At 49.3% G+C, this 26,930-nt stretch overlaps 3 protein-coding genes across 3 annotated transcripts in view; 2 read left to right on the top strand and 1 right to left on the bottom strand.

Moving 5' to 3' along the window:
* Positions 1–26,930, bottom strand: part of LOC140898396 (uncharacterized) — a 305,360-nt gene that overhangs the window by 187,472 nt on the left and 90,958 nt on the right. The gene's annotated exons all lie outside the window — the stretch shown is intronic.
* The window catches only part of LOC140897492 (zinc finger protein RFP-like), a 60,035-nt gene continuing 36,702 nt past the window's right edge, over positions 3,598–26,930 (top strand). The window contains exons 1-3 of the mRNA XM_078848655.1: positions 3,598–4,005; positions 8,371–8,466; positions 11,186–11,416. Of these exons, the coding sequence (XP_078704781.1) occupies positions 3,598–4,005; positions 8,371–8,466; positions 11,186–11,416 (735 nt within the window). The remainder of the gene's footprint in view (positions 4,006–8,370; positions 8,467–11,185; positions 11,417–26,930) is intronic.
* LOC140898001 (erythroid membrane-associated protein) lies at positions 15,597–17,601 on the top strand. Its single transcript, XM_073311368.2, has 2 exons — positions 15,597–15,675; positions 17,036–17,601. The coding sequence occupies exons 1-2, from the start codon at positions 15,597–15,599 to the stop codon at positions 17,599–17,601; spliced, it is 645 nt and encodes a 214-aa protein (XP_073167469.2).

Here is a 26,930-nt window from a genome sequence, read left to right as displayed (position 1 = left end):
TGGGAATATTGGTTTCGCTGAGGTCTAAGCGAGTCAGTAAACTGCGCCAGCGCGCCTTTAAACGTCCAAATGCACATTCTACCACCATTCTGCACTTGCTCAGCCTGTAGTTGAACAGCTCCTGACTACTGTCCAGGCTGCCTGTGTACGGCTTCATGAGCCATGGCATTAAGGGGTAGGCTGGGTCCCCAAGGATACATATAGGCATTTCAACATCCCCAACAGTTATTTTCTGGTCTGGGAATAAAGTCCCTTCCTGCAGCTTTTGAAACAGACCAGAGTTCCTGAAGATGCGAGCATCATGCACCTTTCCCGGCCATCCCACGTTGATGTTGGTGAAACGTCCCTTGTGATCCACCAGAGCTTGCAGCACTATCGAAAAGTACCCCTTGCGGTTTATGTACTCGCCGGCTTGGTGCTCCGGTGCCAAGATAGGGATATGGGTTCCGTCTATGGCCCCACCACAGTTAGGGAATCCCATTGCAGCAAAGCCATCCACTATGACCTGCACATTTCCCAGGGTCACTACCCTTGATATCAGCAGATCTTTGATTGCGTGAGCTACTTGCATCACAGCAGCCCCCACAGTAGATTTGCCCACTCCAAATTGATTCCCAACTGACCGGTAGCTGTCTGGCGTTGCAAGCTTCCACAGGGCTATCGCCACTCGCTTCTCAACTGTGAGGGCTGCTCTCATCCTGGTATTCATGCGCTTCAGGGCAGGGGAAAGCAAGTCACAAAGTTCCATGAAAGTGCCCTTACGCATGCGAAAGTTTCGCAGCCACTGGGAATCGTCCCAGACCTGCAACACTATGCGGTCCCACCAGTCTGTGCTTGTTTCCCGAGCCCAGAATCGGCGTTCCACAGCATGAACCTGCCCCATTAGCACCATGATGCATGCATTGGCAGGGCCCATGCTTTCAGAGAAATCTGTGTCCATGTCCTGATCACTCACGGGACAGCGCTGACGTCGCCTCCTCGCCCGGTACCGCGTTGCCATGTTCTGGTGCTGCATATACTGCTGGATAATGCGTGTGGTGGTTGATGTGCTCCTAATTGCCAAAATGAGCTCAGCGGCCTCCATGCTTGCCTTGGTATGGAGTCCGCACAGAAAAAAGGCGCGGAACGATTGTCTGCCCTTGCTCTGACGGAGGGAGGGGTGACTGACGACACGGCTTACAGGGTTGGCTTCAGGGAGCTAAAATCAACAAAGGGTGTGCCTGTACATCAAGGAGTATTTCAGGCAGGACTGCACGGAGGGTTCCAATAAGAAATGGTGCACCTAAGTTATCGTTGTTGTTGGAACAAGGAGGTTAGCCTGGCCTCTGATTGATACATGGCTAGATTTACCTCGCTGCACCTTCTCTGTGACTGACTGCAGTGTGATCTAGACAGGGGAGGAGGAAAATGAGTCCAAAACAAATCTGGTCTATTTCTTGTTCTGACCCACTCCATCTATCCTTTACATCTTTGGCTGGCAGCAGACGGTGCAGAAGGACTGCATGCCATCCACATCTCATGGCTGCTTGGCAGAAGATGGTACAGTACGACTGCTAGCCATCTTCATCTCTTGCCTGCCTGGCATAAGATGGTACAATACGACTGCTAGCAATCCTCATCTCTTGCCTGCCTGGCAGAAGATGGTACAGTACGACTGCTAGCAGTCCGTATCGCCTGCCCGCTCACCATAAGACGGTTCAATAGGACTGCAGGACTAAAGAGAATGACCTGGTCAAGTCACTCCAAATTTAGTCCCTGCGCCCATGTCTGCCCAGGCGCTCCCAGCCGATGTGGCCAGGAGCACCTCGGACACGACGAGGACGACTACCAATCGTATTGCACCGTCTGCTGCCAGAAGGCAATGGGTTGCTGCTACTGTGCAGCAAAGCCGTACCACGTCTGCCAGCACCCAGGAGACATAGGGTGATGGTTACCTGAGCTGGCTCCATGCTTGCCGTGGTATGGTGTCTGCACAGGTAACTCATGAAAAAAGGCGCGAAACGATTGTCTGCCCTTGCTTTCACGGAGGGAGGGAGGGAACGGGGGCCTGACGACACGTACCCAGAACCACCCGCGACAATGTTTTAGCCCCATCAGAGTGCTCCATTGTGAGTGCTCTGGACAGCACTCTCAGATGCCCGATTGTTTGCCATTGCTCTGATGCTGGGAGGGGCGCTTACAGGGTTGGCTTCAGGGAGCTAAAATCAACAAAGGGGGTGGCTTTACATCAAGGAGTATTTCAGGCAGGACTTCACGGAGGGTTCCAATAAGAAATGGTGCACCTAAGTTATCGTTGTTATTGGAACAAGGAGGTTAGCCTGGCCTCTGATTGATACATGGCTAGATTTACCTCGCTGCACCTTCTCTGTAAGTGACTGCAGTGTGATCTAGAAGAATGAGTCCCCTAGACAGGGGAGGGGGGGAAGCAAATCTGGTCTATTTCTTGTTTTGATCCACTCCATCTATCTTTTACATCTTTGGCTGGCAGCAGACGGTGCAGAAGGACTGCATGCCATCCACATCTCATGGCTGCTCGGCAGAAGATGGTACAGTACGACTGCTAGCAGTCCGTATCGCCTGCCCGCTCACCATAAGACGGTTCAATAGGACTGACTGCAGGACTAAAGAGAATGACCTGCTCAAGTCACTCCAAATTTAGTCCCTGCGCCCATGTCTGCCCAGGCGCTCCTGATCGACCTCACAGAGGTGACCAGGAGCACCTCAGACATGACAATGACGGCTACCAGTCGTACTGTACCGTCTGCTGCCACAAGGCAAGGGGTTGCTGCTACTGTGTAGCAATGTCGTACCGCGTCTGCCAGCATCCAGGAGACATAGGGTGACGGTTACCTGAGCAGGCTCCATGCTTGCCGTGGTATGGCGTCTGCACAGGTAACTCAGGAAAAAAGGCGCGAAATGATTGTCTGCCCTTGCTTTCACGGGGGGAGGGAGGGTGGGAACGGGGGCCTGACGATATGTACCCAGAACCACCCGCGACAATGTTTTAGCCCCATCAGGCATTGGGATATCAACCCAGAATTCCAATGGGCAGCGGAGACTGCGGGAACTGTGGGATAGCTACCCACAGTGCAACGCTCCGGAAGTCGACGCTTGCCTCGGTACTGTGGAAGCGCTCCGCCGAGTTAATGCACTTAATGCACTTAGAGCATTTTCTGTGGGGGGACACACACTCGAATATATAAAACCGATTTCAAAAAAACCGACTTCTATAAATTCGACCTAATTTCGTAGTGTAGACATACCCTTAGGGAAGACGAACCCAACCCACAGCTGACTGAGCTGGATTCCAGGTTCCCTCCTTCATCTGTAATGCCCTATCGGGCTGACCTGTCGCACTGGCCTCTCCCCCATTGGCCCTGGGCACTGTCAGTCTCAGAGTCCTGGTTTCTTCCCCTCTCCTTGCTTTGGGTGTTGGGAGAGGGATTGGGCAACAGGGAGCCAATCATGTTCTCCGGCAGGACATTTAAAAAAAAAAAAAAAAAAGCAGCCAAAAAACCCCCAAAGAAGCCACGTGAAAAACGCCCTGTTGGGGTTAAGCCACATCTTAGATCCCTGTGACACTGTCTGCAGGGAGCCATGGCTGCAGTGAATCCTCTGAAAAGCTTCCAAGATGAAGCAACTTGCTCCATCTGTCTGAGTTTTTATAAGGATCCCGTGTTTTTAGATTGCGGGCACAGTTTCTGCCAAGCCTGCATCGCCCAGTGCTGGGAGGGATCGGATACAGCTGTGTCCTGTCCTCAGTGCAGAGAGACCTTTCCCCAGAGGACCCTCAGGCCGAACAGACAACTGGGGAACTTTGTAGAAATAGCCAAGCAGCTGAGTTTCCAAACAGCAGCAGGAGAAGGTTGGTGCAAGGTGCACCAGGAGCCTTTCAAACTCTTCTGTAACCAGGACCAAATGCTCATCTGTGTGATCTGCAGAGAGTCCCGGGCTCACCGTACTCACAGGGTGGTCCCCACAGAGGAGGCTGCCCAGGCCTACAAGGTAGGAATCTGCTGTGCAGGGTAATTACTTCGGTTTGGGCTTGTTTGCAATTTTTATTACAATGGCTTCCAAAGGCACCGAGATCAGGGCCCTTGCTGTGCGAGGCTCTGTACAAACACACAGACAGTCTAAACCAGTGGTCCCCAAATTTTTCCCCTCAGGCTCTCCCTTACCCTGGCTATGGCCCCCCACCCGCAGCTGCGGTTAGGAGCTGTGAGTGGGGCCACAGTCAGAGGCTGGGGCCACAGCTGTGGGGGTGTCTTGGGGTTGGAAGTGGGGCTGCCGGGAGTCGGGGGCTCAAACTGGGGTTGGGAGCAGAGCCAGGGTCAAGACTGGGGCTGGGAGTGGAGCTGGGGTAGGAGCCAGGGCCAAGGGGGCCATAGGAGATCTGAGTGGCACTCCCTTCCTGCCCCTTGTGGGGGCTGGTCTTGGCCCTGCCATGCTCCCTCAAATGTTCCTCCATGCTCCAGTTTGGGGACCACTGATGTAAACAGTCAAGATAGACAAAGGCTGGGGATTCTGAAAAGTACTTAAGGTGTCTATACCCCAGATTTAAGTGGATAAATCTGGAGTTTAGGCACCTAAATGCCAGTTTTTGGCTCCACTGCAATCCCCAGAATTCCTGTAGGAGCCCAAAAAGAAAAGGAGGACTTGTGGCACCTTAGAGACTAACCAATTTATTTGAGCATAAGCTTTCGTGAGCTGCAGCTCACTTCATCGGATGCATAAAAGTGGCAAATGCAGTGAGGATGTTTTTATACACACAGAGCATGAAAAAATGGGTGTTTATCACTTCAAAAGGTTTTCTCTCCTCACCCACTCTCCTGCTGGTAATAGCTTATCTACAGTGATCACTCTCCTTACAATGTGTATGATAATCCACTTTTATGCATCCGATGAAGTGAGCTGCAGCTCACGAAAGCTTATGCTCAAATAAATTGGTTAGTCTCTAAGGTGCCACAAATCCTCCTTTTCTTTTTGCGAATACAGACTAACACGGCTGCTACTCTGAAACCTGTCATTATGGAGGAGCCCAGACTCACTCAGTGCCTGTGTATTCAGGGTACAACTTCTTTCAGTGCCTGTGTTTCTGTCTCTGGGCATGTGCACAGCTGCCCCCCATGGCATCTGGCTGCCTGTCTCCTGGCCACACCCAGAGCAATCCATGAGCTGGGGAAAACCAGGCATTCTGCTTCTCTCCTCTACGGGGCCTGATCTGGTGGGCATGCTCGGAGACAAATCAAAGGAGTGGGAGGGAAACAGAGGCACAGAAGCGGCAGTGACTTAACCAAGCTCACAAAGCAGCTCAGTAGGAGAGCCAGGAATTAAACCCTGGCCTCCCCATGCCCATCCTAGTACCCTAGCCACTCGACCACACCGCCTCTCATCACTCCTGTCATGCAGTTCTCTACCGTCACATTACCAACATCTCAGCACAGCTGCAGACTGGAGGCGTAGCACCCCAGCTTGAGCATTTCACAGCTGATGACCGCTGCTTTCAGGCGAGCCACAGGAAAATAACACATGGTCAGCAGTGTTCTCAAGGAGTTTGTTCTCTGCTACTTTCTGTCGCATAAGGTGCCCTGAAAGATTTCTGTTTAAGAAACAAAGGTTAATCTGCGTAACTTTTTTTCCTCAAGGAAAAACCAGGATGATGAATTCCCGTTTTCCTGGGTTTGCTGAAGGATGGTCACTTCGCTGCTCCTGAAGCAGAAATCATGGGCGACGGGTATGACGGCCAGGGGAGGCACAGCCCTGCGTGGCCCTCTCCACCCCCAGACTCCCTCTTGCTTCCTGCCGGGGATCTGCAGCTCTTCCCCCGTGGCTGGTCTGGGGGGGCCTCTGGCAGAACGGGCTGGACTGGGTATTAGCCTCCCTGAACCAGTGGCTCATGTCCTGCCCATACAACCTTTGAAGTTTTGCAACATTCTAGGGCCCATGAAGCCCGAGAGGATTGGAACCTTAAAAAGCCTGTTGGACAGAGCAATCCCCTCGGGGCAGAATCCACTGTGCTGTACGCCACGCTAGCTGTAAGGACGAAGTGGGCTCTAGTAGTGCCACAATAAGATTAAAGGAAGAAAATGGCTGATTCCCAGGACCATGTTGAACAAACCCTTTCCCCCATGCCGAACAATCGAGCACAATAGTTATGCACCTTGTGAGTGTGTTGGATTTTTAACCAGGAGTCTTTCTCCCAAGTGTTCATTAGGCAATGGAGTTTAATGTACTATTTTTTTTTAAAGTGTGTTAAACATTCTTACCAAAACTCCCTTCCCTTTAAGTTGCTCAGCTTTAACTCTCTGATGTCCAGCTTTCTTCATATAGTTTTCTCTGTCATTGCATGGGAGCAGGGCACCCTACCCTACACTGCTGCAAAATGGATACGACTTCAACCCTTTGCCCTGCAGCACTTGGAGGATTCGCTGGAGGCAAAGGGCTGTTCTAGACAGAGTCCCTAAGTCTCTATATTAGGTCTGGTGCCCCCAAAGGCCTCTCTCTTCCCTGGCAGCATGACATATACAGCATAGAAGGAAAGGAAGCAGGGCTGAGAATGGGACCTGAGATGCTCAGCTGCCATGAAATGAACGGGAGCTGTGCTTTAAAATCCTCTCTGTGGCTCTGCAACACCTCACCCCCGATGAATTACAGAAGAAGATCCTTCGAGCACATTTTCAAGAGCACCGACTGACTTTAGAGCCGAAGTCCCATTTGCAAAGGAGATTTAGGCCCGAATCCCCAAATGCACTTGGGTGTTGTGATGCTCAGCACTGCAATACCTAACTTTTAGGCACCTAGAAAATCACTAAGGACATAAGAATGGCTGCACTGAGTCAGACCAGTGGTCCATGTAGCCCAGTATCGTGTCTTCCAACAGTGGCCAATGCCAGGTGCCCCAGAGGGAATGAACAGAACCCGGCAGTTATCGAAGGATTAATTCCCTGTTGCCCAGCCCCAGCATCTGACAATCAGACAAGCCCTTACGGTTGCCGGCCTGTAATTGCCAGGATTTCCTCTGGAGCCTTTTTAAAAAAGCTGGCTTTCCATCAGCTATCCTCAAGTCATCTGGTACAGTTTGGAACAACAAATCCTGAATTAGGCATTTGGGGGGAGAGAGGCATCCACAAAAGTCAGCATGCTAGTTGGGGAGACTAGCCCTCTGGAGATACTGATGAGAGGGGTGTGTCCTAAGCCCCAACTCCCCCAGAGTTTGGTGTAGGAATGGGCCTGTCTCTGATCCAAACCTGGGAACCCCTCTCCTGGAGTCGAGTGGCTTAGCTACCTAAGCTGTTTCATGCAAGATGGAGTTCTGCACCTGTGTTGCTCCGCACAATGTGGCCGGGGAAGAATCATAGAATCCTAGAATATCAGGGTTGGAAGGGACCTCAGGAGGTCATCTAGTCCAACCCCCTGCTCAAAGCAGGACCAATCCCCAATTAAATCATCCCAGCCAGGGCTTTGTCAAGCCTGACCTTAAAAACTTCTAAGGAAGGAGATTCTACCACCTCTCTAGGTAACGCATTCCAGTGTTTCACCACCCTCCTAATGAAAAAGTTTTTCCTAATATCCAACCTAAACCTCCCCCACTGCAACTTGAGACCATTACTCCTTGTCCTGTCCTCTTCTACCACTGAGAATAGTCTAGAACAATCCTCTCTGGAACCACCTCTCAGGTAGTTGAAAGCAGCTATCAAATCCCCCCTCATTCTTCTCTTCTGCAGACTAAACAATCCCAGTTCCCTCAGCCTCTCCTCATAAGTCATGTGTTCCAGACCCCTAATCATTTTTGTTGCCCTTCGCTGGACTCTCTCCAATTTATCCACATCCTTCTTGTAGTGTGGGGCCCAAAACTGGACACACTACTCCAGATGAGGCCTCACCAATGTCGAATAGAGGGGAACGATCACGTCCCTCGATCTGCTCGCTATGCCCCTACTTATACATCCCAAAATGCCATTGGCCTTCTTGGCAACAAGGGCACACTGCTGACTCATATCCAGCTTCTCATCCACTGTCACCCCTAGGTTGAAGACTTTCTTCATAACCATTAGCCTGGGGGTAGGGCACTCACCTTGTATGTGGGAGACTCCAGTTCAAGTTCTCCCTCTGCCTGGTGAGGAGAAGAGATTTGAGTCTCCCACCTCTCAAGAGTCAACTGTGACATTGCCATGAGCACCGTCCTGGAGCAACTTGAGAGGGAGATGGAAAATCAATGGTAGTTGAGAACCCAACTTCATGAGACTTCTTTGAAAATCCCAGCTTCAGATAATGAAATCAGCACTGCAATGTATATAAATTGCACAGAGGGCAGACTTCTTAGCAGGTTGACCTTCCCCCCCACCCCCAACATTGTTTTTCTTGCCTCAGGAACAAATTCAAACCCAGTTGAACACACCGAAGCAAGAGAGAGGAGAACTTCTGGAGTGGAAACAGGATGCAGAGACGCAAAGCCAGGAAAATCTGGTAGGTCCCCATTGTTATGGTCCAGAAGTTACATCAGTCAGGGGTGATATTTCTCTCTGTGGGGAGAGTGTCAGCCCTTGTCTACACGCAGCACTGCTTTGATTTAGCTATGGCTACATCTACACGGCACACCGCTGGGGGCATCCTGTAGGGTATGTGTAGCCACACAGCACAGTGAGAAACAGGCTGTGTCCACACTGTCATGTGTAGCTACATGTGTGAATTAAAGACTCCAGCAGGGAGAGGCAGCAGAGCGGCCGGAGCCTTCCTCCACTCCCTGGAGCCTTTTCCTGTGGTGGGGAAAGGCTCTGGCACTGGGGAAGCAGCGGGACACTCAGTGTAGATGGGGGAGGCCCTGCTTGGGGGTGTATAGAGCCCTGTGTGTAGGGTTTATACCCAGAGGGTTCAGGCATATTGCAACTCTACTTCCTTAAGCCATCTACACTGCTATTTATGCCCATGTTAGCGGGTGCATATAGTGTACGTCCTCTACACACCACCACAACATTTGTGTAGTACGGATGTACCTTAAATCACTTTTTAATGTAATGTCTTTATTCTGGTGCAAGGCCCTCACAGGCAAACATTTTGAACCTAGTTTAATTTGACCCTAGTGTGGTGTGTAGGGTTCACCTTGTCCAGTTAAACTGAGATAAAATGTGCTAACTAGGAGCAAGGTCAAGCTCAGATCAGGGTTAGCTGTGATGTATTGGGGACCGAGAGACTTTGTCCGTTGGACCATATGAACTGGAACCATAAACTCACTGAACGTTAAATCTCACAAAATGAGGGTCAATCCATCCTCATGATTGTATCCACCCATTATATACCACACCTGAACATACCTATTATATGAACAACGCAACCTCATGTCTCAATGTCTGTACTTTGACCCCTTAACCTCTTACCCCCAGTCGGGGATATTGCAGAGTATGTATTCCTTACGCCACTCGATCTGAAACCGAACTTCGCTCCTCTTGATAATCCGTACATTATTCCCTGGTATCCAGAAACGTCTACTCCAGGGGTTCTCAAACTGGGGGTCGGGACCCCTCAGGGGGTTGCATGGTTATTACATGGGGGGTCGTGAGCTGTCAACCTCCACCCCAAACCCCGCTTTTCCTCCAGCATTTATAATGGTGTTAAAAATATTCAAAAGTGTTTTTAATTTATTAGGGGGGGTCACACTCAGAGGCTTGCTACGTGAAAGGGGTCGCCAGTAAAAAAGTTTGAGAACCACTGTTCTGCTCTGTACCGTTCACGTTTTTTTTTAAACATCATCTTGATAACCTCAAGCACTTTGTCTCTTGTTGAGACACCCTTGCAGGGTGTGATAATGTTTATCTTTGTTTATCATCCCTCTGGGCTCATTCCTCCACTGGCTTCCAGTTTCAACTGAAAGCACTGATCTTATTCCCCACACATCCAGCTACAAACACTGATTTCAGGGGAGATTTTCAAAGGCACGTATGGTGATTAGGTGCCTAATTCACATGGACTGTCAGTAGGACTTAGGCACCCAGTGGCTGTTTTGTATCTCAGAAATCTTCCTCCTGAATCTCCACCAGGCACAACTGGTTTCCTCTGGAACAGTGTAATTAACAGAATGCCAGATGAAACATGCAAAAACTGGAGAAGAAGCATTTTGCATGGTGTGTTTTGTAACTGGTGTTTTATGTGGATAACCAGCAGAACCCTTTCCTTCTTCAGTCTTCTCCACAACTCTCTGCCAATGTATTTCTGATTCTGAGTCAGACCTCCCCCCTTCCAACCTTTCTGCTATTGGAAGATTCTAGATGATCAACAGAATATACTAAGCCACTCAGACCTGAAAACTCATCATTTTAGAGAGATTGGGTGCCATTTTCAGAAGTGCCTAAGTGATTTCGGAGCCTAGGGTTAACAATTTTGCAAGTGGTTAAGGGCCAGATTCTCAAAGGTATTTAGGGGCTTAAAATGCAGGGAGAGCTGTCCTATTTTCAAAAGTCACTTTCAAAGAAACTTAGGCTCCTTAGCATCCAAAGTGACCTTTTGAAAATGGGAACTGGAGGCGTACGTCCCGAAGGCACTTCGGAACATGTTGTTCATTCAGGCCAGCTGAGAGACTGTCAGGCATATTCTCCTGAAATCTCAACCATGTGTTTGTAGTAGGTTGATATGAAAAGAGGGCTCTAAGAACTGTTCCTATCAGGGACATGGGGAGAGTCTGGGATGTCCAACTTTCTCATTTGTGAAAACCGGATGCTGAGCACTGGAACCTGCCCTGTGCCCTGCCGCCACTTTCCCTCGAGGTCCCGCCCCCCACTCCTCTGTCCCTCTCCCACTGTCGCTTGCTGCTCTCTCCACCTCCCTCCCCCTGCCAGCTGAGCAGAGCTCTAGGGGTGTGGTGGAGGTGACTGGGGCAGGGTGGGAGAGGGAGAGCCACGCTCCAGGGGTGGAGGGGTGATTGGAGCAGGATGGGGGAGATGCTGGTACTTTTCTCCCCCCCATGGAGCCATCCCTGAGTGCTCCTCCAGGCTCCAGCAGCAGCTGCTGCTCGTCTCGCCCTCTGGTGGTGGAAGCCAGTTACTGTGGGTAACCGGACTTCTCATGTCCAGTCAGCAGTGCTGACCGGACACTGCCAGGTTTCCCTTTTGACTGGACTTCCCAGTTGAAAACTGGACATCTGGCAACCCTTGTCCTTGATCTGTCCTTTCCTGTTTGTGTCCCTTCATTATAGGGAAAGATAGAAGCTGAGAGGCAGAAGATCATGTCTGAATTTGAGCAACTGCGGCAGTTCCTGGATGAGCAAGAGCGACTCCTGCTGGCCCAACTGGAAGAGCTGGACAAGGAAATTGTGAAGATACAGGATGAAAATGTCACCAAACTGTCTGAAAAGATTTCCCGTCTCGGTGACTTGATCAGTGAGATAGAAGAGAAGTGTCAGCAGCCAACAAGTGAATTCCTGCAGGTGAGACAGAGACACCCAGATCCCTGCCCAGGGAAGGGAGAGATTCTGATTGATTAGCTTTGGAGTTTATTAAGTGCTTGGAGAGGTCCTACTCCACAATGGAGACTGTCAGTGTGTCCTTTAGCGAAGCGAGGGAAAACAAAATGTGACATTTCTAATATTTCCAATGTGGAAATTTAAAGGCAGATGGTTCAGACCTTTTTGAGACATCCTGTGTAAGCCCCTTCATTTTCCGTTTAAACCAATTTTTACCAAAAAATTTCTGGGTTTTACAAAAAAGTATTATTGAGGTTTTTCTGATTTTCATCCTACTTTTTTATCATTCAAATATATACAAAAAACTTGTTTTATTAAGAAAATACAATACATTGCATGAGATCTCTGTATTCCGATAATACATTAGTCTGTGTGTATATGCAAAGCTGCCTGCTGAAGAAAGAACGTATTGTCTAGCAGATGCACACAATAAACCAACAGGCACGCACGCAAGCTCTGAAGTGCGTGTGCGTCTGAACCGACTGATAAATCACACGCCCACCAAGTACACATTTCAAACTGTTAGTAGACAATGGGTTAAAGATTTGACGCACTAAAATGGGAAGAAAATGAAAATCTACATCAGAATACATTTCAGAACACAAGGAAGTATTCAAAAGGGCTAAAGAAACAACAACAGGAGAGAAGGATGAAGTTGAGCGTATGCGCTGCAAATGGTGTGGCCCAATTATCGAAGGTGAATATTTATAGACTAATCGTTCTAAGCAAAGCTTTTGCTACGGTCTCCCACAGCATTCTTGCCAGCAAGTTAAAGAAGTATGGGCTGGATGAATGGACTAGAAGGTGGATAGAAAGCTGACTAGATTGTCGGGCTCAACAGGTAGTGATCGATGGCTCCATATCTAGTTGGCAGCCAGTGTCAAGCAGAGTGCCCCAAGGGTCAGTCCTGGGGCCGGTTTTGTTCAATATCTTCATTAATGATCTAGAGGATGGTGTGGATTGCACCCTCAGCAATTGCACCTGCAGATGACACTAAACTGGGAGGAGGGGTAGATATGCTGGAGGGTAGGGATAGGATACAGAGGAACCTAGACAAATTAGAGGATTGGGCCAAAAGAAATCTGATGAGGTTCAACAAGGACAAGTGCACTTAGGACAGAAGAATCCCATGCACTGCTACAAACTAGGGACCGAATGGCTAGGCAGCAGTTCTGCAGAAAAGGACCTAGGGGTTACAGTGGACGAGAAGCTGGATATGAGTCAACAATCTGCCCTTGTTGTGAAGAAGTCCAACGGCATTTTGGGCTGTATAAGTAGGGGCATTGCCAGCAGATTGAGGGACGTGATCATTCCCATCTATTCGGCATTGGTGAGACCTCACTTGGAGTACCGTGTCCAGTTTTGGGCCCCCCGCTACAAGAAGGATGTGGAAAAATTGGAAAGAGTCCAGCGGAGGGCTACAAAAATGATTAGGGGGCTGGAGCACATGACTTATGAGAAGAGGCTGAGGGAACTGGGATTGCTTAGTCTGCAGAAGAGCAGAATGGGGGAGGATTTTTTGATAGCTGCTTTCAATTACCTGAAAGGGGGTTCCAAAGAGGATGGATCTAGACTGTTCTCAGTGGTAACCAGATGCCAGAACAAGGAGTAATGGTCTGAAGTTGCAGTGGGGGAAGTTTAGGTTGGATATTAGGAAAATCTTTTTCAGTAGGAGGGTGGTGAAGCACTGGAATGGGTTACCTAGGGAGGTGGTGGAATCTTCTTCCTTAGAGGCTTTTAGGGTCAGGCTTGACAAAGCCCTGGCTGGGATGATTTAGCTGGGGAGTGGTCCTGCTTTGAGCAGGGGCTTGGACTAGATGACCTCCTGAGGTCCCTTCCAACCCTGATATTCTATGATTCTACACCAGTAACCTGTTTGTTCAAATGAAACGTTTTATTTGGGGATTTCAGATATATTGTTTTCTTAAACTCAGGGGGGCCCTTGTGCTTTGAGTTCTGTTTTAGTTCTGCAGCAAACCACAGGGATGAACAGAATTCAAAGCATTCATCTACTGAATACTTTTTCTCCCTGTCTTTCCATCCACCAAAACAAACCCCGATATTTAACCAGAAAACTTAATAGTTTTCTGCACTGATTTGCACCTGTTTTTATTGTGGTAATAAACACTGATAAAATCCCAGGAAAAATTAACTAAAATAAAAACTGAAAATGAAGGGCCCTAACGATATGAAAGCAATAAAAGGCACAACTCCACTTTCTAGGAAGTGAGAGATTAGGAAAGCAAAGTTCTTTGCAGGGCCTATTAAGAAATGAGAATGAATCCAGCTTCCAGAACTGCTGAGCAGAATTGCATACATGGAGAAAGGCAAACACTTTGGACACAGCAGTTGCATGTGGCAGTCAAGGATTCATGCGTCTGATCAGTCTGTTTGAGCAAATGCCATAGAATTTAGAAGGAGAAAACCCACAGTCATGGTGTGTGCTTAGGGGTCCCATTCCATCGAAATCTGTGAATGGACTTTTGAAGTTGCTAACTGCAGAGAACTGCATCTCGAGCTCAACTAGGGATGGCAAAGCAAATCCCCTGCAGAGCAGAAGCGATCCGCATCTTGTGGCACTTGGGACTGAACTCTTTCTCTTTTCTAGGACATCAAAAGCACCTGGAGCAGGTACGTGACTCCTTCCCACTCCCCCTCACGCGTCGTGGTGCTAGAAGGGGACTTTCCCCCCAGGGTCAGATTTTGCAGGGCATTTAGTCACCTGAGACGTAGCTAGGCACTTGGTGGGGTTTTCCAAAGCAGCTAAGCGAGTTAGGCACCTCCCATTGTGATCAGTGGCAGTTGGGAGCCTGACTTGGTTAGGTGCTTTTGAAAATCCCAGGAGGCACCTTTAAAAATCAAGCCTTAAGTGACTTGCCCAAGGTCATGCAGGGAGGCTGTGGCAGAGCAGGGAGTGGAACATAGGTTTCCAGAGTCCTACAGCAACCCCTTAACCACTGGAGCATCCTTTCCCTTGAGATTAGGCCCTTCTCTCTGAGGGGCAGCCTGTGGACCCCTTACTCTCTTTAACTCCCATTGGAGGAGCTAGGCATTTAAAAACTCCAGTGAGGAGATGAATTGTCTCACCAGTGGGAGTTACAGGCTCTCATTGAGCCCACAAGAGAGCAGCCTCTGGTAGCTCATTCTCAAGAAAGAAAAGATTTAGGATGTTTCCCCCTTCCCCCCCCCCCCAGGTGTGAGAAGGTGAAGTTCGAGAAACCAATGGCTGTGCCACAGGATGTGAGCGAGAGAGTTGGCGTCTCTTCCCAAAGAAATGTTTGTCTACAGGAGGCTCTGAAGAAATTCAGAGGTAACTTAACAGTTATTTGGGCTCATGATATGGCGATGGCACATCGAGATGTGCCTCTGACTGTGGAAGGAGATGGACTCTGGCCTATTAGTTCTCAGCTCGTCACAGCTAGACGTCTGTGGGTGGGATGGGGAGGGCTCAGGGCTGATGCCAGTTTGCCAGGCCTCCACTTGGATTGTCTCAGACCCAACCATGGGTGTCAAAATTGGCCACTCAGCATTTCAGAGACACACAATCGCCAGATGTTTTAGAAAATGTTGAATTTCACCTCCATGGCTGGGATTTTTCGAGGGACCTAAGGGATTTAGGCCCCATCTCTCTCTGACTGTCAATGGGAGTTGGCCACCACGTGGCCTCAGCCCTTTTGAAAATCCCAGACTCTGTACCTCAAGTTCCTCCATCTTGAAAAAGGAGGAAATAATGGCCAACCTACCTTGTTGTGCTAATTAGTGAATGCCACCGAGTGCTTTGAGATCGTTGGAGTAAGGCAGGAGATGGACAATATATTTTGGACGATGATTTCACTTTAGTTTGGTCTCACTGGAAAGGTCTCCCCATTCCGATCTGCCTCTCGTTCTATGGTCTTTTCCTTTGGGCTGTCTCTCAGAATTACAGCACGGTTCCATGCCGTGCTGCGACAGCCATGTCAGCCCCAGGATATTAGACAGGGTGGGGGAGGTCATAGCTTTTATTGGACCAACTCCTGTTGGTGACAGAGACAAGTTTTTGAGCTACATGGACCTGAAGAAGAGCTCTGAGTAAGCTCCAAAGCTGGTCTCTCTCAATCACGGTTACATTAATTAACGGTAGAAATGTCACCAGAGTCAAGACAACATGAAATCACCTCTCTTCCAATCCTTCCTTTCTCTTGAGACCCGGCCCTATGAACTGAGCTCAAATGCAGAGAGAAAGGGTATGGGCTAGATTCACAAAAGGACTTGGGGTGAGGGGGTCTACTTGCCATTTTAGGCACCTCAGTCCCAGAATTAGACCACACTGGGATTCACAAAGACCCCCACTTAGCTGCAACCAAACCTTGTAGGTGCCTAAAATTACTCATCATCTCTATTTTTGCGGTATTTTTGTCACCCACTGGGTAACAACGTTGCATATTGGGAAACTGAGGCATATATAGGCTTCATTAAAAAATTGAAAAAAATCCCAGTTTCTCACACCCTCCTAACAGTACCTCCTTGATGCCTGGTGGGAACCATGGGGAATTTCCTGCTCAGCTTCAGCCAACAGGCAGCTCCCCAGGACTGACACTCAGGGCCCACCCCAGCCAGGCTACTGGGGAGCATGAGAAATGGTCCTAGCCTCCCCCAGGGCTGAGCTCTGCCCGTAAGGGTCTGTCTGCACTGCAGAGTGAACCCTGGGGCTCAGCACCCAGGTTAGCCTGGGCTGGGTGCAAGGAGCCATGCTGCTGAGCCTGACCTCACTTACTGGGTCCTCACGGGTGCTGCTGTGGCTCTAGGACTCTGGGAGCACATCCCCTGGCTGACCAGCTATTCTGAGTTTCTTTCCCAGTGATTCGTGGGGTACCCGGTCTGTCTTTCACAGGCGAATTGGGGGAAAGGCACTGGAGGGCTATTTTCCCTCAGGTCAAGCTGGCAGTGGCATTCGGGGGGAGGCTTTTCACCTTCCTCCACAGCATGTGGCTGCGGGTGATGTGCCAGGATTATCTGGGGGTATCTCACCGAATCATTTCCCTGCATTGCGGGGGCCTCGGGCACTGGTGACCCTCGGTGCCTCCTCTTCTCTGCCTGTGGCACATCATAGCACGGTCGGCTGTAGGCTGTCAGGCTTTGGGCTAATATTGGTTGTTGGGTTAGGTGGGTGCTGGGTGGAGTTGGTGGCCTGTGATATACGGGGGTCAGATTAGATGACCTGATGGTCCCTTCTGGCCTCAGACTCTCTCACTCTCAGCACTGGAGTGGTTTAGCCTGCACAGAGGTGCCGACTTCCCCAGTTCCCAAGGGGGTGCTTGACCCTTGCTCTGCCCCGGGCCCCACCCCCACTCCACCCCTTCCCCCAAGCCCCCACCCCTGCCCCATCTCTTCCTGCCCCGCTCCATTCTGCCCCCTTCCCCTGCCTCTTTCTGCCCCCACTCCTCCCTCTTCCCCCCCCCCGCCCCAGAACCTCCTGCCCACCGCTGAACAATGGATCCGTGGCAGGAGGAAGGCGCTGGGAGGGACGGGGAGGAGCTGATCGGCGGGTGGGAGGTGCTTTGGGTACTTAACACTCTCCTCCTGCCTCTCTCTCCCCTCGTGCAGTGCAGGCCACTCCGGATCCAGACCTGGGGATTCCCTGTTCCGTCGTGTCCACAGATGAGAGTGTGATACAGAAATACCAAGACACGGGATATTTAGTGACACAGAACAGGTTTTACCCTGCTGCCTGTGTGCTGGGCTATAAGGGCTTCACCTCAGGGAGGTGTTACTGGCAAGTGGAGGTGGGGAACAAACGTAATTGGGTTTTGGGCATTGCCAAAGAGTCTGTGATACATGAGGGAGCGAAAAGCCGTACACCAGAGGAGGGGATCTGGGCTTTGCAGAGTACAGGGAATGAGTACTCGGCCCTCACCTCCCCTGAGGCTGCTCTGGCCCTACCTCATAGCCCCAGTAACATTGGGCTTTATCTGGATTATGAAGGGGAGGAAGTTACATTTTATGACGTTACATCTTCTGGCAGAGAGACGATCTTTACTTTCACATCCTCTTTCCCTGGGAAGATCATCCCCTTCTTTGGGAGCCGGCGTGTAGAATTTGAGTTCACTGGTAAGCATACCATTATGTGTTCACTGGCCGACACATTGTTAATCCCTGTGACAGAGGAGTAGGGATCACTCAATATGAGCAATCTAAAGTAGAGCAAAGACATAGGTAATATATAAATTACAGCTATCACACTTTGCCATTCTAATCACAGTCTTGCCAGCCTGAAGCATTCAAAAAGTGTGTCAGGCCCCCCAGAATCATGAGATTGGCTGCAACATCTTTTTAAATATTGTGTCATTTTCTTTGCCTTCTGGTTTCCCAGCTTTTGGGGTGTTCTTGTTTCCGATTTTCAATCTTTGCTACACAAATGTGAAGGCAGGAAATGTATCTGTAATATAATCTGAGGTTGCCTTGCAATCTACCTACTCCAGCTGCTGGGACTTTAAGATAAACACCAAGTGCTGCGAGACTCACAATAAAATGATGAGAGAGGACAAGACTTACTTGCTTAGCATTATACTGGTGACAGGAGTTTCCTGACCCTCTTACATGCCTGTCTCTGTAACTCTGTGATCCTCCAGGCACACAAAAACTGGCCAACCAGGAGCCACTCTCAGGGTCACAGCAGAGCCCGCCTGTCTTAGGGCAGGTCTACACTTAAAATACTGCAGCAGAACAAATGCACCGGTGCTGCTCCGCCGCTGTAATGCTTAAGTGAAGACGCTCCTGTGCCAACAGGAGAGCTTCTCCCATCAGTGTAGTTAATCCACCTCTGAGAGGTGGTAGCTATGTCCAGGGGAGAAGCTCTCCCGTCAATGTACCGCTGTCTACCCCAGGAGTTCAGTCGGTACGACTGCGTTCACTGAGGGGTGTGGATTTTTCACAGCCCTGAGCGATATAGTTCTATCAATGGAAGTTTATAGTGTAGACCTGGCCTAAGTTCTGACTCATTTCAGGTCATCCATCAAAGTCCTCTGCTCTTTACTTCTGAATATAAAAACCATAGTGGGGTTTCCCTCTCCCTCCAATTCCCCAGCTCAATGCTCCTATTTTGCTCTGCTTAGTTATTTGGATGCTGTAGATTCAGATGAGTAAATTCACACAATAAAGTTTATTTCAATCTTCTGGTCTTGGACTTTGTCACAAGGGTATTAGATCTGTACGGCTCTGCCCTGAAAGGCTAGACAGACCCACCAGCAAATGCCTTGAAGGGGCTTGAAGAAAAGCAGCTGGGTAACTGTAAGCGAAAGCTCTAAAAGCAAAGAAATCCACCTTGATTACCATGCACATTGTAGGGAGAGTGGTCATTTTGGATGAGCTATTACCAGCAGGAGAGTGAGTTTGTGTGTGTATGGGGGTGGGGGGGTGAGAAAACCTGGATTTGTGCTGGAAATGGCCCACCTTGATTATCATGCACATTGTAGGGAGAGTGGTCACTTTGGATGAGCTATTACCAGCAGGAGAGTGAGTTGTGTGTGTGGTTTTTGGAGGGGGGTGAGGGGGTGAGAGAACCTGGATTTGTGCAGGAAATGGCCCACCTTGATTATCATGCACATTGTGAAGAGAGTTGTCACTTTGGATGGGCTATTACCAGCAGGAGAGTGAGTTTGTGTGTAGGGGGGTGGAGGGTGAGAAAACCTGGATTTGTGCTGGAAATGGCCCAACTTGATGATCACTTTAGATAAGCTATTACCAGCAGGACAGTGGGGTGGGAGGAGGTATTGTTTCATGATCTCTGTGTGTATATAATATCTGCTGCAGTTTCCACGGTATGCATCCGAAGAAGTGAGCTGTAGCTCACGAAAGCTCATGCTCAAATAAATTGGTTAGTCTCTAAGGTGCCACAAGTCCTCCTTTTCTTTTTAGTGAAGAGAAAGAGATGGTTCTGTGTAAAACCTGAAGAGGGCATCTGGGCTCTGAGATTCTGCTGGAACCAATTCCAGGCTCTCACCTACCCACAGACTTCTGTGACTCTGAGCATAAGACTCACAAAGATCAGGGTTTATCAGAGCAAGTGGCACTTTACGATGCTGATAACAAGACCCCAATCTTCATGTTCAATTATTCTTTCACTGAGAAAATCTTCCCTTTCTTTTCTCTTCAGCCTCCGAGATCATACCTTAAAACTGTGCCCCGGAAAGCCAATAAATGGATTTCATTGGGTGTCATTTTTTCCCTACTGTTTACACAAGTCTCCAAGTTACGAAACTGGAAAGAGAAAGGATTTGAGCAACATTAAAAGAAAGGCTCAGATTCACAAAGGGACTTAAGCAACTAAGGCCTGGTCTACACTACAGAGTTAGGTCGAAGTCTGGCAGCTTAAACGCCGACCTAATAATGTCAGCGTCCAGACTACAGTGTACCTCCCACCGACCTAACTCGCCTGCTACGTCGAATGAATAACTCCCCCTCCAAGAGAGGTCCGGCGCTTACGTCGACATAGTTAGGTCAACGCAGTGGCAGTGTATACGCTGCGTTGCCTACATCAGCTTAAGTGGCCTCCAGGAGGTGTCCCACAATGCCCCATTGTGACCCACTCTGGTCACTGTTTTGAACTCTGCTGCCCATCAGCCAGGGTCACAGGAACAAGCCCCTCCTGTTTAAGGACTGGGAGTTTTTGAAATTCCATTTCCTCTTTGCTCTGCATGGAGAGCTCACCTAGCAACTGCCCAGCTGAGCAGGCTCCAGGCTCCCAATGCTCTGCTGCCGGCACCGCTCAGGGGGTGGTGGAGCTCCTGGGTCTGTGGGGAGGACAGGCTGTGCAGGCCCGGCTCCGATCCAGCGTAGAAATGTGGACGTCTATGAGCAGATTGCTCGGAGCGTGGGGGAGAAGGGCTAGAAGAGGGTCCCGCAGCACTGCCATGTGACAGCCACGGAGCTGCGCCAGGCGTACCAGGAGGCGAGGGAGGGAAGCAGTCGCTCTGATGCGGCTACACAGACATGCTGATTTGACAAGGAGCTGCATGCTGTCCTCTGAAGTGATGCCATGCCACCCCCGAGCCCCATGGGTACCGGAGGAGTTGGAGTCATGGGCCACCGCAGCCAACCCTGAGGATGAGAATGGGAGACAGGCGAACAGGGGGTTGATTTTCAGATTCAGGGCTTAAATTCAGCTGGAGCTGTCCGGAGTGGAGCTCTGGTAAATATTTTCAACCCCGATGGAGTTTTTATCGCATATTGGAGGAGGGCAGGGGGGGCTGCGCGAAATACACTACAAGAATTTAAACCCTGATCAGATTAAACTCTGTGTTCTAATCTGTAATGGACTGAGACTAATAAAGAAATAACACCGCCTTCATTCTGGGGTTTCCAAACACTCGCCCTGAGGTTTAATGCTGTAGAACACATTTCCCAATCACAGAGGTACTTTATTTGTGTCCAAATTTAAAATACAAATGTCACACTCCTAGGAAATGGTGACAGGAATGCCCCCGTCTGTCATAACGCGCTGCCCCTGGACCAGAGCATGAGGAAAGGGAGAGGTAGCATTACTGTGATAGGGGAACCCCCATCATCGTGCTCTGTTACCCCTGGGCCAGGAGATGGGGAAAGGTAGAGGATGGGGAAAGGTGACAGGTAGCAAGTTGCGATGGGAATGCTCCCTCTGGACGGCAGGATGGGGAAAGGCAAAGGCAGCAAATTGTTTCATGGCAGTAAAAGGGAGAATAGAGATGTCAGTAGCAACTACAGGTCGCAAATTCTGCAGGCAGCAGTTTGTGGCATTGAGCTAACAACTTAAAATGCCTTGTTCCAAACTTTTAAGTAACATTTAACTTTTAAACGCCTGAACAGCAAATGTAACTTTTCTTGTCTGCAGCGTAAACACTGGCATTTTTGTCTGTTTGAATAATCAAAGTGGTGCTTTCCGTGCCTTCTTGGCTGCAAAGATTTGAACTGCTTCCTGCTGGAGGTCCACCGTCTGGGCCAGCTCATGCTCTGTTGAGATGGTTGCAAGGCCGACCAGCCTCTCCGGTGTCATTGTGGAGCACAGATGAGTTTTTATTAACTGCAGCTTGGAGAAGCTGCGTTCTCCACTGGCAACTGCTACAGGAAGTGTTAGAAGTATGCGCAGAGCAACAAAAGCATTTGGAAAGAGGTGGGTCATCTTCTTTGTGCACATATATTCCAGGACAGCCTTTGGAGTTGATCCTGCTGAAATGTATCTTGAAAGGGCTTTCAGTTCATCACCTAAATCACTCGCATCAATATCGCGCATGTCATCATGTGTCAACACTGTCTCTAGTGCCCTGTATTGCTAGTGTAGGTCTTCTTCAGGGACAGTGAGGAGTTTTGGAATATCATACAACATCCCAAACATACTGCTGTGTTCCTTGAGCTGCATGAAATGTTCTTCAACTGACTGTATAGCTCAATCTAGCACCTGGTTAAAGAACTCAACTTTGAATTGTTGTTTGGGGTCTCTGATGGGATTATCCCGTGCCTCGTCATCAAAATGTCTTCTTCTGCGGTGACTCTTGTATCCTTGAATGGGTGGGAAAATAGCTCCAGTGTCAAGTTCCTCTAACAACTTCTCTGCACTTTTCAAACATTTTGAAATCCGTCATCTGAGCGGTAAAACTGTAGGTATGACTTTGCTTTGTCCAGTTGTTCCATTGCTCCAGATATGTCAAGGTCAACACCTTGGAGTCTCTTGCTTACAACATTTATTTCAAACATTATGTCATGCCACAACACTAAGCTACACAGAAATTTCAAGTTATGTATGTTTCTGGTGATTCCATTTCCCTCTGCCACTGTTCTCCCACAAACAGTTCCTGTCACAGCATTATCCTCCATAATAGCAACTATGGCATCATCTATCTTCCCAATTTGGTGTTTGATAGGCTTTATCGCCTCCACTCAACTTTCCTATTGTGTGGCTGTCACGGAGTCCCTGGGTGATGCTCTGGAACTGCTCCCTACGAAGCCAGTCAGGACTCTGGGGAAGTCTCCTTTCTGGGAGCAGACTGTCTGCAGGACACACAGCTCACACAGCTTCCACCTTCCTGGATCTGACCTCAGAGCATTCAGCATCCTCTGCCACACCGTGCGCTTCCCACAGCGAGTCCGCCCAGGCAGGCTCCTGGGGAAGCCAGAGGGTCCTGCACTCCAACTCCGCAGTCAGATGTGACTCTCAGCCCGCCAGTAAAACAGAGGTTTATTAGACGACAGGAACACGGTCTAACACAGAGCTTGTAGGTGCAGAGAGCAGGACCCCTCAGCTGGGTCCATTTTGGGGGGCAGTGAGCCAGACAACCACGTCTGTACTTCACTCCATGTCCCCAGCCAGCCTCAAAACTGAAACTCCCTCCAGCCCCTCCTCTTCTGGGCTTTGTCCATTTCCCGGGCCAGGAGGTCACCTGATTCCTTTGTTCTCCAACCCTTTAGTTCTCACCTTGCAGGGGGGAAGGGCCCAGGCCATCAGTTGCCAGGAAACAGGGTGTTGGCCATTCTCTGTGTCCAGACCCCTGCACATACCTGCCCTCTAGGGCTCTGCAACAATCATATGCCCTTATCCCACCACCTAGATACTTAAGAACTGCCTAGGGGAAACTGAGGCACCCCCACAATATTCAGAGGAAACACTACGAACAGTCCCGCTTCGTCACAGTGGCACACAGTGGTTTCAGTATCAGAGAGGATGTTCCCAGATGTTGCTTCAAAATTTGCCATCGATGAGTTGATGCCGAGAAAAATACATAGACGCTTTGAATTACATTAAAAAATTCAGCAGCCTCACTAGAAGCTGATGCTGCATCACTGACCACCAAATTCAATGAATAAGAACTGCATGGGACAAAAAAAGCTCGAGGGTTTAACTCTCGGATCCGTGTCTGCACTCCTCTGTTCTTTCCTCTCATGTTGGCACCATTATCGTAGCCCTGACCTCTCATGTCAGCTATCGCAATTCCCGTATCTTCCAGCTTTTTAAGAAGCACATCTGTCATACCAGCTCCTGTGGTATCATCAATGTCAATAAATTCTAGAAAATGCTCTCTGACAGTCACCATTGCAGGGACCTTTTCACTAGGTTCTGTTGTTGTTACAAAACACACCATTAAAGTCATTTGTTCTGTATGGCTGATGTCAGGTGTGCAGTCCAGAATAACAGGGTAATATCTTGCTGACTTCAGATCTGCCACCATCTTCTGTTTGACTTTTGTTGCCAGTAACTGTATGATCTCATGTTGAATTGTTTTGCCAAGGTAGTGGTGTGTACACGTTTCTTGGGTGGTGACACTTCTTAGCTGCTCCTGGAATACAGCATCAAACTCAGCCATCAGCTCCACAATTTTAAGGTCAGTTAAGGTTAATTTCCATTGTTTGGCACATACAGCTGATCTGAAGTGCCACGCAGTGCTAGGTTTTGGGTAGCAAGCATTCTCACAATGGCAATGAGCCTTTTCACAACATTTTGCCAGTAAAGAGACTCTGATGCAATCTTCTCTTGATGCTGATCATCTATGGTGGCCTTTAACCTTTAGTCTCATCTCATGCTCTTTCCACCTATGGAATGCTCTCTGGTGATTTGCTGCCTTCTCATGGCATGCCAGATTTCTAGCCAGATTTTTCCAGTCCTTTGTTTCTGCAGAACCCAATGTGGCTGGAACATTAGACGGGAAGAGTTTGCAACAAAACCAGTATGCAGCATTCTGGGTTTTTGAGTACATAAGCCATGGCCTCTCCACTTTGTCACCATTGGGGATTTCACGCCAGTAAAGTGTTGGATGGAAACTTCTCTTTTCATTGTCTTTGGGGAACATGAAGTTTTTCACTTGTTGAGGCCAATGCAGTACAAGGAAGTCCCTCGGGTTACTGCTCAAGTGGGTCCACAATCCTGGATCATCTAGACTTAAGGAACTAAACTCAGGAGCAGCTGTTTCTTGCGCCTCCACCACACTCTTCTCTGATCTACACTTTTCTTCAGGAATGTGCATGGTTACATCCATTTGAGATGGAGATAGGGATGCTGCAGTAGCTGCCAGGTCACCTGCACTCCGACTAACTGGAAGATCAGGCATCTCCTCACCACTCACATCCTCACTGGGGCTGGAAGGCTCACTGTGAACATTTGTGTCTGTGTATCTCAGGAGAGCTCCTTCCTGCTTAGATAGAAAAGCTTCCTTCACTTTCTTTCTTTTTCTGAGTGCTGCCCCAGAGGGGCGTTTTCTTCTTTCACTCATGACTGCTGTTCTGTGCCAGCTATAGTGGCCTTCAACACTCAGTGGAAGGGGACAAATAAGCAGGCTGGTAACAGGCCTGAGTGAGGGAAGATATCAGCATCTTAAGGGCCTAACTGGCTCCTACTGTTTCAGTTGACTGCCTGTTCTCCCCAGGTGGGTTCAGGGAAGCAGCAGGAAACAGGAAGCTGCCTGAGAAGCTAGGGGTTAATCAGTCCAGGCTCCTGGGGGTGCTGGAGAGGAACATAAGAGGCTCCTTCTCCTGTCTCTCCCTGCAGCTCCTGCTGCTTTCTGCTATTCCCCCTCACCTTTTCTCCTGCCTGCCTGTTAGGTCTCTTGTGCCCTCCTTCCTCCAGCACAGCACTCCCCCATCTCTGGGCATCTCGAGCAGAGAATACAGATGCCCCAGCAGCAGACACAGTTTTCTACGCTCTGGGTCCTAGTGGTGCCTCCCCACAGTCTGGCACCTGAGGCGGCCGCCTCAGTTCGCCTCATGGTCAGGCCAGCCCTGGACCCTGCCCACCTCCCATCCAGGGCTTAATTTGTCCCCCAGCTTGCTGGGTCTGAGGAAGGCTGCTGTGCAAAGTGATATTTGGATGTTTGTGAATCACTTTTCGCTGCCTCCCAGCTCGCTAGCAAGTCTCCTGCTGTGAGACGTGATATTAACAAACGTACAAACATCACTTTTCACAGCAGCAGACTTACTCGCGAGCAAAAAAAAAAGCAACCAAAAAAGCAAAAGAAACAACAATTAAACAAAGACAAGAACATGCAAAGCGCCTTACTTGTGTTTCTATTCGGTGCCACAAGTACTCCTTTTCTTTTTACTGTAAGGAGAGTGATCACTTAAGATGAGCTAATACCAGCAGGAGAGCGGGGGTCGGGGCGGGGGAGGAGAAAACCTTTTGAAGTGATAATCAAGGTGGGCCATTTCCAGCAGTTAACAGAAACCTCCGAGGAGCAGTGGGGGGTGGAGGGGAGGAAATAAACATGGGGAAATTGTTTTATTTTGTGTAATGACCCATCCATTCCCAGTCTCCATTCAAGCCCCAGTTAATTGTATCCAGTTTGCAAATTAATTCCAATTCAGCAGTCTCTCGTTGGAGTCTGTTTTTGAAGTCTTTTTGTTTGAATATTGCGACCTTTAGGTCTGAGATCGAGTGACCAGAGAGATTGAAGTGTTCTCCGACTGGTTTATGAATGTTATAATTCTTGACATCTGATTTGTGTCCATTTTTTCTTTTCCGTAGAGACTGTCCAGTTTGACCAATGTACATGGCAGAGGGGCATTGCTGGCACATGATGGCATATATCACATTGGTAGATGGTAATGGCTGCTTTGCCGGGCTCACCTTTCTCCCTCCGTCAGGTTGGCCGATGGGGATAATGAGCCTGGAGATCTCATTCCCACTGCTCTGAGTGGTGCCCATGTGCACACGACCCAGCTCAGCTCTTCCTGTATCCCAGGAACGTCTTCATCTTCTGGGATCCTCATGGCAGCAGTGGGATGATTTAACGGAGTCCCTTAGTCATGGGGCCTTTCTCTCGCTTTTGTTTCAGAGTTAGCGTCCTGGAATCGTCTCCTGGTGCGTGGAGTGGTGGCAGTGGTGGGGGTGATAGTCTCACTGTACCGATGTGGGTTTTGGAAAGGTAGAGGAAAAGTGTTTTGCCTACTCGCAACTCGTCTTCAGGAAGCTGCTGACTCATCCCTCCCCACAGCCTGGAAGTCGGCAGGATTCCCAGGAATCTGAGCTCCCCGCAGTGTGTGACAGGCATGGGGACCAGGCCCAGGGAACCAGAAACAGGAATCAAGACCCAGCCCTGGAGAATGGGGAAGGAGACCTGCTAATGGAGGACAGACGCTTCCCCCAGGAACCCAGAGGAAGGGGTCCATTAGGTGGGGACACGGGTGTGGCCCAGGAAACTGGAGCAGCATTGCCAATCCTCCAGGGTGACCGGGAGTCTGCAGGAATTAAAGATTAATTTTGAATGAAAGATTATGTCATGTGATAAAATCTTCAGGAATACGTCCAATTAAAATTGGCAACCCTAAACCGGAGTGGGGGGAGGGACCCATTAAATGGAGACAGACTTGGGCTCGGGAACCAGCGAGAAGAGCTGATCCCTCCTACGATGCCCCTCAATGGTGGGGACTAGACTGGGTGAAACTTTTCATCTAAACCTATTTGAGGTGAAAAATGCAGATTCAGCAGTTTGCAAATTCGTATCCGGTCTGCTGAATTGTTCACGTCCAGACCCTCCCCCCCCCC

This window comes from Lepidochelys kempii, chromosome 14 (assembly GCF_965140285.1).
Source record: "Lepidochelys kempii isolate rLepKem1 chromosome 14, rLepKem1.hap1, whole genome shotgun sequence".
NCBI classification, from domain to species: domain Eukaryota; kingdom Metazoa; phylum Chordata; order Testudines; family Cheloniidae; genus Lepidochelys; species Lepidochelys kempii.
Note: the sequence above shows the minus strand (reverse complement) of the source record. Positions and strands in the feature narration are given on the sequence as shown.